The 19,102-nt window shown below is 43.5% G+C and overlaps 1 protein-coding gene across 1 annotated transcript; it reads right to left on the reverse strand.

Annotated features, from left to right (window-relative positions):
• Positions 1–18,381, reverse strand: LOC119166397 (UPF0764 protein C16orf89 homolog). Its single transcript, XM_075891616.1, has 7 exons — positions 18,245–18,381; positions 10,753–10,980; positions 7,649–7,834; positions 5,483–5,739; positions 3,234–3,393; positions 2,080–2,241; positions 1–1,137 (listed from the first exon to the last, which is right to left on the reverse strand). Exons 2-7 carry the CDS (start codon positions 10,970–10,972, stop codon positions 1,016–1,018), a joined length of 1,107 nt encoding a protein of 368 aa, XP_075747731.1. The 5' UTR covers positions 10,973–10,980; positions 18,245–18,381; the 3' UTR covers positions 1–1,015.
• Positions 18,382–19,102: the final 721 nt, after the last annotated feature.

A 19,102-nucleotide genomic window follows, 5' to 3' on the forward strand; every position in this document is an offset into this window, starting at 1 on the left:
TTGATTGAATGGTAAACACTTTTATTGAATTTCTTGCAGCTTGATGACCCGGGCTCATGCCTTTCACGTCGATACGTCTATATGTCTTGCCTGGCCGCCATTTTGCGAGCCTGCTGGATTGTCCAGTTTTGGTCGACGAGCTCGAAGTTGCGCAGGGCAGCGGATGATCTCACCGAGAGAGCACCGGGATTACTGCATTCGATATTGGCCTGACATTTTCAGGGCAGGTCAGTGAATTCAGCTGAAGTCATGCGGTAGCCAAAATTAAGCAATGTTCCACGTTGTGATTGTCAAGGAAAATTCACTCAATGGTTTCTGTCCTCTTATTGACCACAGTCAGCCGAGGGTACACAATTGTTATCGTAAAATTGCGCTGGAACCACCGTGAACCAAGCTTTATGTTTTCGTCGCTTTCAATGATTTTTTTTCTGTTGCTCCTGTCTGTCCTTAGCGTCATACCAAAAACCTTAGCCCAGTTAGACGTAACATTTGCTCGGCTGTTTCAAAATATTGTGATGGGGATCATCCCTAAGCAGTTCTTTACCTCAGTGCTATAAATCGTTGCAAATGGCAAGATATGCTGCTATAGAGCAAAAACTCAAAGGATCCCTTACGCATTAACCTAAGATGACTCGAAGGTGAATGCTATCTTCCCTTTCTTCTCGCTCTAAGTGTTAATCCCCCCCCCCTAAATCTTTTGGCACGTCACCTCGTTCTGTCTGGGCAATCGACAAACCTCTGTCTAAGTAACAATGTCATGCGATGACATCATATGGTGTTACGTCACAGCGACGTCACGATTGAGTCACACATCTTGGCAATCTATGACGTCATGGTAACGTCATATTGTGACGTCAGCGCATGATTAGGCAGCACTCGTGTTGCCGCCGACATCACCGACGGTCAATTTTTGCGTTTGGTGAGGCTTTCGCCTTCATGAACACACGAAACGACAGATGGAACTACGGGAACAAGCACGGTAACAACGGGCTGTAGCAACAACGTTGACCATCAGCTAGCCCGTTCCCGAGGCTTGAGGCAAGAGGCGTTGTCCCTGAAGCTCGCTCCGTACGAGCGTTCCCAACCAGGTTGCGAGCGCTGCAGCTCCCACGCTTGTCATGTGCATTGAGCATCCGTCTGAAAAAAAAAATGGAATGAAAGATACACAAATACTGTTGTAATCTTTCTTTGACTGCCATTTGGCGTCACCATCACCATGCTTACGGATAAATTCTTCTCAGAACGTCACTGCGAAACTCTCGAAGAAATTGCTTCATTCATAACTGGTGATTTACGGAGGCAAACGAACAAATAAAAGCGTCGCAACAAGATTACGAAAAGAAAAAAAATATTCAAAAAGCTCTGCTTCGTGGGCGCTAACACAAGAGCGACGCTGGTGGCCTTCCTTTCATCAGGATATTGCATTTCTACGTTTTGCAAGTATTTTTAAAATTCTGTATTCCTGCTCTTTAGTCAGCACTCCTTCATCTGGTAGTATAGCTCTTTTTGTTTGAATCTTGCCCATAATATTCTTACACACAGACACACAAAGCGTCTTCAATTAACTGTTGCCTTCTTTGTTTTTAGTGAAGCAGGGGTGAGTAGTAGAATTAAACCGATTTCTGTGGCACAAGCTCGTTTATGATGATGATAATTTTCTGATAGGCCACACGGTGGCACATACTCGCATGATGACGTGTTTTCTTCTTCGCTTTTAGTGAAGAAGTGGTAAGCAGTGCAATTTATCAAATGTTTTGTGGTAGCCGCTTATTATCAGCTTTGCCACGGCCCCCGCACATGAAAGTCACGACTAAGAATGGCCTCTTTGATACAAGGTGTATAAAAATTCGCGCCACTGTCGCTTTTTAGTTAACTGCAATAGAACCGTGAGAACCAGTGTGAATATCCAAAAATCGTTAAGGCTGCAGAAGCCGGAGGCCGAGGAGTGCGCCTCGAGTCGTGTGGTCTCTACGGGTGGCGCGACGTGATGATGCACGCCAACGTGATTAGTAACAGCACCGAATTGCAATACACCGGCCACTTCGTGTAAAATAGTGCCAGCGCGAAGTAGCCACTCACCGTCGTCCACTCTTTCTTCGCGTTTCACTCTACGCCGACGTTTGCGGTGCTTCCTGTGCCGCCACGATTCGAAGCACCCGTCGTCCCGCTGCCAGGAGAGAGCGGCTTCGATGAAGGACGTGTTTTTAAATACGTCTCTGTCCAGGAACCCGCATACGGTGACTGCGTCCATACGATAATGCGTGTTTATCATTAGATGCCGGTTCACTGACTCTTTAAACAAAGCGTGACGGGGAAACTCAAGCTGGGAACGAACAGCCGCTTTTCGGAACAGCGGTACGATTTCTTCTCGTAATGCAGTTGAAACTCGTTTTAAAACGGATATAGCAAATTATCGTTTACATCTAACTAACTTCGAACATTTACTTCCACTTCGTTTCAATGATGTTTACTTATAACGCTAGACCCGCCGTGATACCAGCTGTAACGAAGAAATATTTGGTAAGCGCGAGGCTGAAAACTAGAAAGCTTACACAAAATGCAAATTATATAGCAAACGACAATAAATAGCCACAGTTGTTAAAATCTAGTGGCGACATTGGAATACGGTAAACAAACGTTGCAGCAGTTTTAGTCATGCAACATACAAATAAACTCATTTCAGTGCTTGAGTAACCAAAGAGATACAACCATAACGGTAAAACTTTGGAAGCTCGTTTATAGCGAATTTACGGTTGGCTTAAAATAATACGATTAGGTATTTGGTTTATTGTGGGAGCTAAATTTTCGGTCTGTTTGAGCCAATCGCTACTTATAGTGTTGCACCAAATATAACAATCCCGGCTGCGGCAGCTGCATTTTCGATGGAGGCAAAAGTGCTGTAGGCCCGTGTGCTCTGATTTAGGTGCACGTCAAAGAACCCCAGGTGGTCGAAAATTCAGTAGTCCTCCACTACGGCGTCTCTCAAAATCATATGTTGTTTTTCGGACGTTAAACCCTACATATCAATCACTCACTCACTCAATCAATCAATAAATCTATTAATCAATCATATATAAGAAGTTGATTTATGGTCCCCATGCTATCTTTTTATAATGATGTACGACTGCAATAGCAATGAAGCAAGTATATCGAAATAACTGAGCTTGCTAAAATGTAATGGAGAAATCAAAGACCCGATGTTCACAATGACATTGACCTTCGTGGCTACCTACCCTGCTCGAGAAAAAGGTCCCTCATCCGAGCCGGGAAACCACTCTCGGCCACCGACTGTGCCTCTTTGGCCACCCCTGCACACTTTGAAGCCAGATTCTGAGCGGCTGGTGGTTGCTTGTACATTTCCGAGAATCTTTCCATCACAGCCGTGCAGTTTATCTGCCAAACAACAATGGTGTAGCATTTACGTTACGCTATCGAAATCACCACGTGACATGCATCACCTCTGCGAGACTCAAACTTGACCCGTGGTATCAAACTTGACCCGTGCACTTCGGAGATGCTATAGATTACGGTTGTTATTGCTGCTGCTGTTCTCTTTGTCCGTCATTCATCACTCTTTCACTCACCAGTCACCCTTCCCCAGTGTAGAGTAAGTAGCAGGCCAGAGCAAACTATAGCTCAGGCTGACCTCTTTACATTTTTGTAAATAAATTCTCTCTCTCTCTTGTTTTAAAATATTCGATTACAAAGAAATCTCGTGCGATTCAGGACGAATGAGCATGCCAGTTATGCCAAGGCAAGCATGCGCATTGTTATTTCAGTGTAATTGTTTAAAGTTGTATTATTGATTGATTGATTGATTGATATGTGGGGTTTAACGTCCCAAAACCACTCTATGATTATGAGAGACGCCGTAGTGGAGGGCTCCGGAAATTTAGACCACCTGGGGTTCTTTAACGTGCACCCAAATCTGAGCACACGGGCCTACAACATTTCCGCCTCCATCGGAAATGCAGCCGCCGCAGCCGGGATTCGAACCCGCGCCCTGCGGGTCAGCAGCCGAGTGCCTTAGCCACTAGACCACCGCGGCGGGGCTAAAGTTGTATTATGTTGTATCGGTTGAAAGTATCTCGAAGGTCGTTCAAAACACCCTCTCGTTCACTGCGTGAAATCGCATTTTACCTTTCCACGATATCACCCTCTACTACCCCTTCCAACGCATCCTATAGACGATATTACAGGGCACGTGGGCTGTGAAGTGGATATTATCTTATTTTTCTATATAACGGTGTAAAATAAAAAAACACAACCGTTTCCATAAATATGCGTCTATATACGCATATGTATAGAAACGGTTGTGTTTGAACAACTAAATGCCCAGTGCTATGGTATACCGAAGCACTGTTGATTTATTCGTTCAAGAAAAAAAAAAGCCGACGCTTGCACTAAGCCGTGCCAAGCTTGAAACAGCGAAATGGGTGATTCTTAAGACTAACCTGGCTGCCTCTAGGTTATTTCTAGGCCTCGGCTAGGTAATGCGGGTTGTTTCTAGGTGTCCTCTAGGTCGTTTCTAGCCCTTAGCTAAGTGATGCTAGGTTACTTCTGCGTTGATATTAGGCGCAGAGTGGTCTGAGTGAAACCACGGAAAGTGGTTTAGAGAAAGAAGTTCAGAACTCACGCTGACACCAAGCGTTCGCACCTATCATAAATATACGGATGGGTCACCACAGCGTGAGCCTAACATCAGTTTGGGGTCTTTTGGCAGACGCAGTTGCCTCGCCCGCTCCCTAGTATTCTCTCGTTGTACGTACTCCGGGTCCTTGGCTGGCCGCGGTCGGTGCATTTGTTGTTGATGGTCTAACGGTTGCCTCCTTTATTTTTAGTGGACTAGTGGGGATGTTCCTTTGGTGATTTACCAAAGTTCTGTGACACATATCCGCTTGATAGTTTTTTGGGGTCATTGAGCTATAGGAATGATTTGCTAAATAGATTCGCTGTTAAAACCGAAAGGCTACAGCCCAATGTGTTGGCACCGAAAACCTCTCCTAAAATTGGCTGTTCCCTTCTGTACATCAAGAATTTTCTGCTTTTCATTAAAATATCTTTTTCTCTCTTTCTCTCCTTCTCTTTTTATCGTATAACTTCTCGATATTGCGAGATTAGGTGGCGGTAACCACACAATTGCGCCCCGCCGCGGTGGTCTAGTGGCTAAGGTACTCGGCTGCTGACCCGCAGGTCACGGGTTCGAATCCCGGCTGCGGCGGCTGCATTTCCGATGGAGGCGGAAATATATTAGGCCCATGTGCTCAGATTTGGGTGCACGTTAAAGAACCCCAGGTGGTCAAAATTTCCGGAGCCCTCCACTACGGCGTCTCTCATAATCAAATGGTGGTTTTGGGACGTTAAACCCCACATACCAATCAACCACACAATTGCGCTCTTCGCACAAGTGCCGTTTCAGGCGACTGTTTCCGCACAATAACTCGGGAAATGGAATGTTGCTCGTTGCGACGGGAATGCTTACCTTGAAAGCAATAGTGAGGAATAGCACCTGATGCGTGAGACTGTATCCACTGTGATTTCCGCCCGTCATAGTCTCCCAACAGGTGCTGTTCACGCCTCGACAGCTGCCCCTCGTGAACAGTTGCGTCATGCACGCGTCCGACGTGTTCTCGTTCAGGTTGTGGTGCGACGTGACGCCCGACGTGTTCTCGGCCGGCTCCACTCCGGCAGAAATTGGCGGGTCGGTCCACAAGTTGCGTCGGAGTACTCCGCGAGACACTGGCGTAGGAAGGGTGTACGTTGCAAGTCAGAGAAGAAATTCCAATAACAATGGTATAGCGTAAAGAAACGGGACACAAGTTAGCAGCACAGTCAAAAGCTCGCAAAACACTGATAAAAAATGCTGCTGAAAAATTGTTTGCGCTCTCAAACGTGCGAGTTGCAGGTGTGGGAAAAAATGGTGTATGAAAAGTGTATGCTGTCCCTGAATAAATCATTGGTTGGAGGTGAAGCGCTGTTTGTGTGTGTGTGTGTGTGTGTGTGTGTGTGTGTGTGTGTGTGCGTGTGTGTGTGTGCGTGTGTGTGTGCGTGCGTGTGTGTGTGTGTGTGTGTGTGTGTGTGTGTGTGTGTGTGTGTGTGTGTGTGTGTGTGTGTGTGTGTGTGTGTGTGTGTGTGTCTTCATGTTAGTAACTCATGTCCCCTTTTCTTGCGCTACCATTTTTAATCAAACATGCAACAAGCCTGCTTCGCAACTTTAATCCGAGGGGAAGCAGATTTTGCTGTCCGTGAGTTCATATCACAGAATGGCGTGCTGACAAGATCTTCCTTCAACAAACGCTCACGAGATCCTGCTTCAACTTACACAAGGAAAACAGAGTCCTTCTTGCGTAAATTGGTGTTCAGTGTCGTGCTTCAAACAAAGATTATTATTTAAATATCCCAATTGACTTGTTTATTAGGCTTGTATTGGTTTGAAAACTGCGGAGAATGGGACACATGTTGAATAAGTAGATGGGACGAGCAGCTAGGTTGTTTATTTGCTCTTACTCTGTATACTTCTAGCTGTGTTTCGTGCTCCACGCAGTTTTAACTAAGTTTGAATGCCGTACCAACTTCAGTCAATGTTTCACAGTATATACGAAGGCCTTACAAGGGTAAGAAAAAAAAACACACACAGGCCTGCATGAAACGTGCAGCATAGTCGCAATGAAAGCTGGAAGGGCGACCTTTCAGAGTGTCTTATAAACACTCTCTGGGTAACTGCTACAATCACACCTGTAGGGTACTCCGCGATAAACCTTCATATTTTTCGTGTAGTATGGAAACATTCACTACGCCATCCTTCGTCATTTCTCTGAGAAGCGTGGTGCCCGCTGCCTACTTGTAAAGAATTCTGTGCAGTTTGTTTATGCTGTGGCTGATGACAATGAAGAATAATGCCTGAAGCTTTTGTAATGGAGGTTGAAGCATTCTACGATGCACTCGTTACTCAATTCCATTGTGTGACAACTGGTTGTTTCTTGGCTGTTCTAAAACGCTTTATTAATCATATTAACGCAGTTCCTTTCTAAACATCAAGCCTGCCTTAGGCCAGTTTGCAACAGAGTTTCAAGCACTAGCGTGGCTCAGTGGTAGTATACTGGGCTGGCACGCAGCGAACGCGGGTTATATTATTGTTAAACTGTGCCCTATATGTACTTATTTATGTAGTTTTCTTTCTTATTTTTCGCTATAGTGGTTACGATATCACGGTGTACGGGAGCCTTGTTGTAATCTTATAACAGCTTTCGCTGTCAAAAAAACAATTGGCATGATGTCCATAACATTCTGCAGGTGTATTCAAACGCGAATGTGCACTGTTGCCTGTAGGTTTTGGACGAAAACAAATACTGAATTAAAAATATTTAGGAAAGAAGATATGTTTTATTGGTTTGAATTTCTCTGCTCTATAGACGCTAGTCAAGCTGCACGAAACATTAGCGAGAGCAGCGTTTGGTTTGGCTGGGTCTGAGTTTTCGTTAACCCTGGCGATGCTTCATGTGCGATGGCCCCATGTACCTGCGTAGCTGTGTGTAGTCTTAGTTGTATAGGTGTGTCATTACTAAACCAAGTTCACAATTAGCCCGAATAAAGAAGCCACGAGCACGACCGTGAAAATGACGTGCTGTTCAAATTGAAAAGTACTCACGTATCGGGATATCCGTTGTGTGAAGAACGCGCTCGATGGCAGTGTCTCCCAATCGTATTGTTTTCCTTTGGAGAGCTTCGATTTCCGACACGGTCACATTGAAACTCGTAGGCAGCTGTCCCGAAGTGCCCAAGGAGTCGTTTCCCGCGCCAGCATTCACCATGTTGAGAACGTTCTGCAGACGGTCTACGGGACGTGAAAAACAAATCCGAGTGAGGGGCCAATTTCATTAGCGCACTCACTGCTTGCATAACTTCTGAGACTAGAATTAGTGTGAAGCCGAAAAAAATATTGTCAAGAGCCCGGAAAGCGAACTCTTTCAATATCAATGATTCTGCAGACCATTCACTTCATTTGACTACGCTGATAATTTTTGCTATAAGCTAACATAAATGTGGTTAGGATCAACGCACCTATGACACCGCTAGCCTCAGCCTAATATGTGAATGATCGTTGTTGCAAAAAAAAACAAAAAAACATTAAGCATTCAGACACTTCTCTTCCCCTGCTGCATTTCCTTTATGGTAATATATAATAACAGCAAAAGTAAAACTCATTCTGTACCACCATGCGCGTCACTATGTTTTTATGACTGTGGTGAGAACCAGATGTCATGACACTCGCTCCAAAAAACTAATAGAAAATATTGATTCGGTTAAACGACAGAAATAAAGGGCAACCCTTTACCCCTGCTCACCACTGCTCACCCTGCTCACCACGGCAAAAATTATGAAATGATACTTCCAGCTTTGCTAAGGCTTCACTGCATAATGTTATATTGTGTGGCGAAGACGCAGTTCAAAGCAATGCCGCCAGAATGCAGCGACTACGTGAGCTTCACATTGCTATTTTGCTTGATTACAGTAATTACTCTTGGTTTTAACACACATGTTATGATTGTTGAGGCGTACATATGCATGAAAGAACAAGGAATACTATATAACCGACTGATAACAAGTATTCATCAGCCAGCAAAGGCTCCAACCAGCCAACTTATCGCTAATGGAACGAAATTGCACATTCAGGTCACCCGACACACCAACACAAATATTTGTTGAGATTAGATAAATGCTACACTATGCGACCGAACAAGGACACAACGTTGTGTTCCATTGGATACCAAGTCATTGCGGCATCTCCGGCAACAACCTCCCAAATGAAGCAACCAGAAATGCACACGCACAAACAAACACTGTGTCTGCACCTTTATATAGGATTGTTTCGGCTAGATACCTAAGTAAGCTGGCGCAGGACATGACACCCCAGAAGTGGCAGTCATCATAGTTCGCACATCATCGATTATATTCTCTTGATCTATCTCTACGACTGCGGCAACCTTCTGGTCTTTCTAGGGAGGAAGGCACGGTGTTGTGCCGTCTGCGTCTGGGCATAGCCTTCACCAATGCCTACTCATTTAAGATAGGGATGGTCGACAGCGCGGAGTGCAATGACTGCGCCGTCGATGAAACTATTGAACACATCTTATGTTACTGCCCGGCATACACAAACGAGAGGCTTCACCTGTGCAGTGTTTTAAATCAACTGGACAGAAGTGATTTCACTGTCGAGAAAGTATTGAGACCATGGCAGTGCCCATCCAATTTCCGAAAGGCAACGAAAGCACTGTTGCATTTTCTCAAAGATACCGGCCTGTTTCATCGTTTGTGAAGGTGAAACTGTTACACGTCGGCCCTATCAGTGACCTTTTCTCTCATCCTGTATAACTTTCCCTCACCCTCTCCCCTTCCCCAGAGCAGGGTAGCCTACCAGAGCTCAGCCCTGGTTAACCTCCCTGCCTTTCTCCTTGTGTTCTCTCTCTCTCTCTCTCTCTCTTGTTTGTAGGTGTACTATATACCAGAAGGTTCATGACTATGATTTTTTATTCCACACAGTAAGTGTGGTTGTGCTTCTTGAGATGTGTCAATGGAGATCGTCTATCTGTTTTCATCAAGAAATTTTGTTCAGAATTATGCGATGTGGAATACCAGAAATTTCGTTTAACATTACGTGGCGCCAAATGTATAGTCTTTGTAAAATGCTTGAGGCTACAGCCGAATTTTACTGTCTCTCATTCTCTATTAGCAGCCATTGGCGTGTACATTGAGCACAATTTTTTGTTGTTCAATAACGCACAGAAGAAATATCTCACCGGCACCACCTTGGAGGTCAAAATGTTATACTTGATCCACACTACAATGGCTACGAGGGACGAAAGGGTGCCACTATAAGGAGCTTCGCCCCTAAAACTAGTTACTGCGAAATACGTAGATAGGGAGGAGACGCGAAACAAAGTGCACACTAGAAGCGCAAACTATCAAATTAAATTAATTAAATATAATTACAGTTTGCTGGCATGCACATCGATGCAGGGAGTGTGAGTGCAGCCCAAACATAGAAAAAAAGAAAATGTCAGTTTTGGCCAAATCAAGAAATAAAACTACACCAAAAATTTTGATAGCTTTTCACATATTGAACCAGGAAGGCGCATACGTCAATTTCAAGCTCCATTCTGCAAACCTCGACGGAAATCAAATTTATAAGAAGCCACATATATAGCAATTGAATCAGAATAGTCGGAAAAGAACTTTGATTCAATATCTCGTAATTGTAACCATCTCACGTGTAGCACCTAAAATCAGTTTAGCAAAATTTCCGCCCACCACCCTCTTCGTAAACCGATCTTTCCCCTTCCTGGAAGTCTTCTTACCATCCAGTATTTTTCAATACATTTCAGTTTGTAGTTCGCGCTTGGTAGAGTTCACTTCGTTTGGTGTCTCCTCCCTAACTATGTATTTCGCAGTAACTGTAGCACAGTTTTGAAGAAAAAAAAACAGTTTTGTAGTTTAGTTATGAAAAACCAACTAGCCCAATACCTCACTTTGATCAAGAGAAACGTGTCAATCGAGTAGAGACGCCAGACCCGTCTAGCAACTACATTACATGCTTTGTCGTAGCAAAACTGTACAAAATTCTCCCCGTGCGGCAGCTACCGGTTTATGCTAGTCTTTATACTTGGGTTGCCGCAGTGCTGTATTGTAGTCGCAATTGTAGCGATATCACTGCACTTCGAGCATGCTGATAAACTGGTATCCCTGCACACGCACCAGTGGCGAAAAGCAGTCCAGTGGCGGAGTCCACGTAGGTCAGGTGCGGCCTCGATCCCAGTGCCTCTACTAGTCCATCGAGGGACTGCAAGATGCGCTGGTCAAGCGCAAGAACGTCTCCACCATGCTTAGCTTCTACGGCGTAGCAACGGCATTGGTAGTGCACGAGAAGGACCGCGACGGTGGCTACAAGGGCGATGTGTTTTTCCAGCACCGACATGTATGTTCCTGCGTAGATGCAGGAGGGATGCATGAAGAGCTCTGCTAACAAATAGTTTTGAATGACACTTCATGTAAAACCGGTGACTTTTAAAAGGAGTCTAGAATCTTGGCAAGGCCAAACAGTAGTGTCCCTCGCCACTGATCTCTTCTCTCTCTCTGCATAACAAAGATGTACTTAGTCCAATCGTGAATTTTCATTCTGGGGTGTATTGTGACGTTCTTCTTATGCAGTTCTACCGGTGCTTTGGTGTTGAAAAGAGTAGCTTATTCGACAGTCAATGTTCTGTACAGAAAGTTCTTTTCTATAAAAAAGGAGGATTTTCAAACGCGTCTTCACAGCATATAATATTTTTTTTTCAGAGGACCGAAAATGGTGCGCATGGAAATGAAATACCTTATGCCAGAATATCTACACGGCAAATTTATGGAAGTTCAGTAGAAAGTAACCAGCAGCAAAAAACACGGATGAATATATTGCTAGCCAAAATTAGGCTTGGTCTAATCGTACCCACATGGGCCACTTCTTCGGATCCTTAAATAAAGTTCGTCGTATCATTTCACCAGTAAACAGCTGTAGAAAACACGTAAACACATCTACCTTTCGAAAATCAGAACGATCCTGTCCGCCCGCTGACCTCGTCTATGGTATGAGAAGTTGGGCAACAAACACTGGAAGGGAGAATGCTAGGAAGAAGCATTCGTTCACAAACTCAGTTCAAACCACTCTGGGCAATTTTCAATTTTACACATTCGGCTGTCTCCTGAAGCGAGTGCTTTGAATGTTTAGCGCATTACTCTTTCTTTCACCCTTTCCGTCCCTCAGTTTTTCTCTTTTAGGCGTCTTCGGAGGGCATTGAATCTGGTCTGCAGCAACAGCTGTCAGTCTTGGCACGCAAGCAGCTGCGATGAGGTCAGACAATGGTTCAGTTAAACAACACCTCGAGAGAACAAGAGAAACAGGGCCATAGACGAAGCAAACCCGGGATTTTAGCTCCGGATGACCACCGATTTGGCTTTGTTTAAAAAACCAAAAGTTGTGTGGGAAAGAGCGCGATGATAAGCAGAAAGAGTCTGCTGACCACGGCCCGGATGTAAACCAATGGCGCATAGCTGTTTTTGACGATTTCTTCCCCTGGAATTGAAGGTGCACTATCTATCTATCTATCTATCTATCTATCTATCTATCTATCTATCTATCTATCTATCTATCTATCTATCTATCTATCTATCTATCTATCTATCTATCTATCTATCTATCTATCTATCTATCTATCTATCTATCTATCTATCTATCTATCTATCTATCTATCTATCTATCTATCTATCTATCTATCTATCTATCTATCTATCTATCTATCTATCTATTTATCTATCTATCTATCTATCTATCTATCTATCTATCTATCTATCTATCTATCTATCTATCTATCTATTTATCTATCTATCTATCTATCTATCTATCTATCTATCTATCTATCTATCTATCTATCTATCTATCTATCTATCTATCTATCTATCTATCTATCTATCTATCTATCTATCTATCTATCTATCTATCTATCTATCTATCTATCTATCTATCTGTCTGTCTGTCTGTCTGTCTGTCTGTCTGTCTGTCTGTCTGTCTGTCTGTCTGTCTGTCTGTCTGTCTGTCTGTCTGTCTGTCTGTCTGTCTGTCTGTGCTAACCGAGTAGTTATTTCTCCATCGAATAAGGTGAGGGGGCTCTGCACTTTCCATGCTCCTGATATTATTATGAAACTCAGCCAGCCAGTGACAAACTGACATACAGACAAAATGACTTGTGAATTCGGCAACAGATATCTTTCATCCACATGTCAGCTGGGTATGATTAAACCACACAATGCAACAAACAAAGCAGTTAATTGGCGATTCCTTCACATAAATGCCCATACTAGTCATTCTTGGTTCCAACGCCAGCTCATAAATTCTAAACTTGCTAGTCTGAAATGGGTAAATTAAATAAAATGCATGGGACGCGTTTTTTTATATGGTTCGCGACTAAGATGAATACTGATCGTTAGCGCATTGCAGTAGATGTACTTGGGAACGACGATATGCTTTGGTGTCGTGAGATATGCATCTAAATGTCTCAAGGTAGCACTGTAGATAACTCAGACTTTTCATAAAGGGGATATAAGTTATAAATGATGGCTATAAACTATATGATAAGTCTTGTTTTATCGTGGTCATAGTCCGTGCCTGATCATTTGGTAGCGTACCCTAACTTTGAATATCTTTGTACATTATTATATCATGAAATCTTTCCACTCGCAGTTTTTTTTTATTTGTTGTGACGGGTTTGTAAATATATATTCGGGACCATTGTGTTAAATTCTGACTGTGTTCAAATTCAAATGGAGCGCCAACAGAAGCAAAGCTACTAGTGTGCAGAAGAACCGCACGATGGCAGCACTTAACTGTATTGCATTTTCATTGTGTTCACATGTATGTTTTACATTAGCGCTCGCTTGTTCGGCAAAAAGCGTACCCCCCCCCCCCCCCCCCCCAAAAAAAAACAGCCTTTTTGTAACTTCTTTGTTTTTTCACTCGTAATGTTGGTTGATGGTGGCCGTTGGTGGCGAAGGAATGTGATATAAGCAAAGTATTAAGAAGAATGAAACGTGAGTTATTCTTGTTCACCTGGTTCTCAGACAAAACGCAGGAATCGATCTTGTATGCCTTTGATCCTGATGTTGAGGGCAAATTAGATTCTCATCCCCCAGGTCGTATTGACACACTCATACACCACTTAAGACTCGGAACTGCTTACACAAAGCACTCCCCACTTGTGAATCAACGTGCAACATCGTCAGCATGTTCGTGCGGTCATGACGCCGAGGAAATATATCACCCGTTGCTCGACCGTTCAAAGCATGAGTCAAACAGACGGTGACTAGAACAGGAAACCCGTACGCTAAATTCCGAGCGACCGTTTGCGTTGGAGAAAACGCTGGGCCTATGGCCATGTAGAATTAATCGCAAAGCAATTAAAACGATGCAACGTTTTCATTTTGAAGACACCAAGATTTGTGACCAATGTATACTGAGCGGACTAAGTTGAAAGTCAGCGTGAAGACTATGCGCTTGTTCTACCCAAATGAGATATTATGCACTCGCCGGTGTGGGACTGCAATATGTGTATATGCTATTTTTTATTATTTTTTTTTTCGTAATAATCAGGTGGGAAGGGGTACGTCACCAAGTAACGATGACAGCTCATTCGGTGATTTTTTTTTATTTGCTTCAATAAAAAGAAGAGGAGGAAGAGGAGAAAAACGAGGTCTGATCTTCTGGACTACCATAAAGAAGCACTCTCAGAATTAAGGGCCCTTTACAACTTATTACACGGCTGTCGTTCGCCACTAAAATTTACTTAATTTGGCTCCAAAGAAATGCCATGAACTCCACAACCTAACGATGCTTAAAGGCACAAGCTACTGCGTAGTTCTTTATTTGCTCGTGACTATTTGACACTACATTTTCATCCCGCATGACTGGCAGATCAACAAACCTTGTCCTTTGAGGGGTTGCCATTTAGAAGGTTTCATTTACAAGGTATAAGGACTGTCAATGCACTGATAAAAAAGCTGTATTGATCTGGCCAGCACAACGCAATTAAAAGATTTCATCATCAAAAGATACATCACTTCCAGTGATATTCCCAATCATCGAATTGATTGATTGATATGTGGGGTTTAACATCCCAAAACCACCATATGATTATGAGAGACGCCGTAGTGGAGGGCTCCGAAAATTTCGACCACCTGGGGTCCCAAGCATTGAAAGCATCACGGTAGGTCTCTTCCGGTGCCTTTTGGACTTCATCAACTGTCCCGAAATGCTGCGCTTTCGTGGGAAATTTTAAGCGTGGAAACAAAAGGAAATCTGTGTGTGCCATGTCAGGACTGTAGGGCAGCTGGGGAACACTTGCACATTTCAATCGACAAGGAGGCGGGTAAAGGCGAAGGTGGTGTGGACATGGCGCGTTGCTATGGGTGATGGTCGTTCACGGCCGCGCTGAGCGTGCGTCATCGCTCACCTCATTACGACATAAAAATGTCTCATGCTGCCGGCACTCTTAGCGTTGCGACCAACAGTTATCACCAACGGTATTTAGGATAAGAAAATATTCCATTTCAGGCTTGCCTAGTTTCACTCAAGTCTTGACGGAAATCCCTTGTTCCAACAAGCACTACATTGTGGTTTGCACGGAAAATGAAAAAAAGAATTTCGTGGGGAACTTTTCTGCTTACTCTCCAGATGGTAGCGCTGTAACAGTGCGACAATATGTGCATAAGCTAACCTTCAGTCTCCACTGATATCGGGTGTTCTTAGCCTGTTGTAAGGCATAGATGCTGTACAACTTAATCATTGGATTTACTTTTCGGAACAACCCAGTATGAACTATTTTGGGGCGTTCGATTTAAATCTGAACTTTATTATCGTCATCAGCTTGGCTACGCCTACAGCAGGACAAATACATCTCCTATGTTCCGCCGGTCAACTCGGTCCTGTGCTTGCTGCTGCCACTTCATGCTCACAAACTTCCTAATCTCATCCGCCCACCTAACTTTCTGTCTCCCCTCCTTTTGGAATTCAGTCTGTGATCCTTAAAGACCAGCGGTTATTTTGCCTTCACGCTACGTGCCCTGCCCATGACCATTTCTTCTTCCTGATTTCGACTATGATGTCCTTAGCACCCGTTTGTTCCCTGCCACACTCTGCTCTCTTCTTGTCCCATAGCGTCACACCTATCACGTTCCTTTCCCTCTCAACTCAAATTGAACCCTCTTCCTATGTAATCCTCCAGGTTTCTGCTCCGTAAGTAAGTACAGGTAAGATGCAGCAGTTATATACCCTCCTCTTGAGGGATGAGGGCAATGTACCAGTCACGATGTGAGAATACGTGTCCAATGCGCTCTTCCCCACTCTCATTCTTCTAGTTACTTCAATCTCGTGGTTCGTCTCCGAGGTTACTACCTGTCTTAAGTAGATGTACTCTTTCATACAGCTTCAAGTTCACTGCTACATATCTCGAAGCGCTGTTCTCTTCTGATGTTGCTGTACATTACTTTTGTTTTCTGCAGAATAATTTTAGACATACCTTACTGCTCCCCTTGGCTGATTCAGTAATCATGAATTACAATTCGTCCCCTGAGTTACTCAGCAATGCAATGTCATCGGTGAAGAGCACATTACTAAGATACCTTCCGTTAACTCGTATCCCTAACTCTTCCCATTCTAGCCCTCTAAAAATCTCATGTATGCACGCGGTAAATAGCACTGGGGAGGTTGTATCCCCCCGCCCAACACACTTCTTGATTGGTATTTTGTTGCTTTCTTTATGGAGCACTATAGTAGCAGGTGATCCCGTGTAGATTTCTTTCAGGATGTCTATATATGCTTCGTCGACGCCCTGATTCTACAGTGTCTGCATGACTGCTGATATCTCTACTGAATCGAATGCTTCTCGTAATATATGAAGGCTACATGTATAGTGGTTGGGTGTATTCTGAGCATTTCTCTATCACTTGATTGAGAATATGATTGTGTTTGATTGTTGAGTAGCCTGTATGAAATCGTGCTTGATCATTTGGCTTATTGAACTGTAATGTGATTATTCTAACTTTATTACATTATATTTGACCTTTTGTACGATTTAAGCCAAGTTCGTTATCCCTTCCGGACTTCGAAGGACTTAAAAGCAAAGCTCAGTGGCAGCCTCTCGATGCGCATCATTCGCGATGTGCAGTCTTGGTCAAAAGTTCTCAGGCCACGCTTCCATACAAATACAAGAGATAGTGGTCTGGGGAACTGTTGACCCCCTCCCCCCCCCCCTTCTGTACTTGCACGTTTTCGGTAATGTAGTCTTCTTCAACAGACAAGCTAAATATTGTGTCGTTCTTGTGCGTGTGGTAAAGCTCCGATTTCCCATTATGCAAAAAAAAAGGTGCTTAAAAGGTAATGCCTTCATGAGCCTGTTATACCCGAATTCTATAAGCAATGAAGTTTGGTTTCTGCCAAAGTTGAGCTAACGAAATTAGTTGCAGAATATCGTCGTTGTAGCTAGCTCGGATTGTCAACTAAGAACTATTCGTTGTTACGTGCGCAATCCCAATGGAGTGGTTAGGTTCAGTTACTGAATTTTTTGGTAATTTTTTATGTTCATTGTAGTCTACTTGTGAAGCGACGACCTAGACAGCGATTGAGAAATTAGCGTTCTGTGTGGGAAATATATGAGATGTATGTATTAGAAATTACAGTGCCACGAGTTAGGTGACAACTGCAGGCCATTACGTGGTGACCGCGCGTACCGCTAATATGCATTTCGCCTGTATACCCAACCGGCGATCACCCGGTTGGTATGACTCGCAAGATGCAACTTGACGCACACATAGTTTCTTCTGTCTTCTAAACTACAAGCAAGAACATTCTGAAGAGAAATGAAGTTTCTTATAACTTTATCCAGGAAATTGTGATAGCGCACGTACGGCTTTATTAGTGTCACCAAGAGTACTGGCGCAATCATCTCGGAAAATCAATTATCATCACCATTATAACAAACCAGATTCTTTCACTTCCTCCATATCACACACTCCCATTCGCGCTCTATAAAAATTAATAATATGGTAGACCAACTTTTTGCCATTTTCAAATTGACATGGCTTTCCTGCCGTCAATATTTTTTTTTTTTCGTCGGGACGCACGCATAAAAGAAACGTTTTTCTGTTCAGAATATGTAACAGTACGGACTTGCTCAGATGAAACAAAATTTAAGCCAGCAATGAGAAATAAACTTTGCTCACACAGACGGAACAATTCCGACAAATCACCCCAAGCCTCGTCAAGGCCCATGCTCTAGCCCGGTAATGATAGATGGTTGCATAAGAGAGCTTAGCGTTAAACCAGTATTGAGCCTGTAGACGTCATCATACTAACAGCATGAACAATCTTTAAAAACATTGTTCTTTTTTTGCACGTGATCTCTTAAACACTTGACGCTCTTATTGCGGCCGTATCGTATAAGTCCACACAACACATGGGACAGCACAACGCAGGACAGAGAACCAGTAAAGTATCACCAGAAAGGTGTGAGAGGTGAATCATATAGCAGTGTCGCAGGGTTACTAGCAGCTTAAAGTTTACTTGATTGCACAAAAATCACCACGCCTGAATGCTTAAAAAAATACAACGTTAATTGCTTACTTAGAACGCTTGGACCCAGCATGCGGAGTATAAGGACAGTACCTCTACAGTCTCTTGTTTCTTGCCGGCGTAGTCCCGAGCGGTCCGAACATGAACTGCGGCATCAGCTGTCTGCATTGTTTCCTGAGCGACTGCTATCACCTCGCGTATTGTTCTCTTTATAAAGCTTTTTGTTTACATTCACTCTCCCATCCTGTCATACAATGCCGCGAGAAAAACAATGACAAAAAAAGTCAACAGTACGTTTACAGTAAAGGTGACTCGGTTTATTTTTTGTTGTTGCTCCTGCTGCACAAGGTGAGAATCTTTGCTGAAATAACCATTGCCTGTTTAAAGGCCAACTCAGGCGATTTTTCGTGGTACATTTCCCTTAGCACATTTTTTCTTAGCACATTTCTGTAAGTTATGCCAAATTACAGGCTTGAGAGATGCGCTGATTGTTTGCAAATGAATTATAAAGATTGCCTCAAACGCCCACTATGATATGCCAGAATTATTAGCAACACTGTGTGTGACGTCATGTTTGGCAAGTAAACGGAAGTGACGCAGCCGATGGCATCGCTAACTTACTGGGCTGGCCACAAGGTGATGGCGGCGTTGTTTGGCACGAAAAAGTTTTCTTTTTGTGTTGTAACATCATGTTGTGTTGTAACACATGTGCACATGCGCACAGTTTTGAGAATAATTGTTGCCTATATATGCTCTCACTGTTTCCAAATTCATTTAGTTGTGAGTTCAGCGATGTGTTCCGGTCCATGTCTAACCCGTTGCGCTCTAAAATATTGCACGATGAAAAGCTTCCTTCCTTCCTCCATGGTGTTTGGCCGGCGCATTATTGGTTTGGCACGTGATTTTCTGTTCTCTGTGGGCGGTAGTTGGTGTTTCGTTGTAGACTGCACT

This window comes from Rhipicephalus microplus, chromosome 1 (genome assembly GCF_043290135.1).
Source record: "Rhipicephalus microplus isolate Deutch F79 chromosome 1, USDA_Rmic, whole genome shotgun sequence".
Lineage (NCBI taxonomy): Eukaryota > Metazoa > Arthropoda > Arachnida > Ixodida > Ixodidae > Rhipicephalus > Rhipicephalus microplus.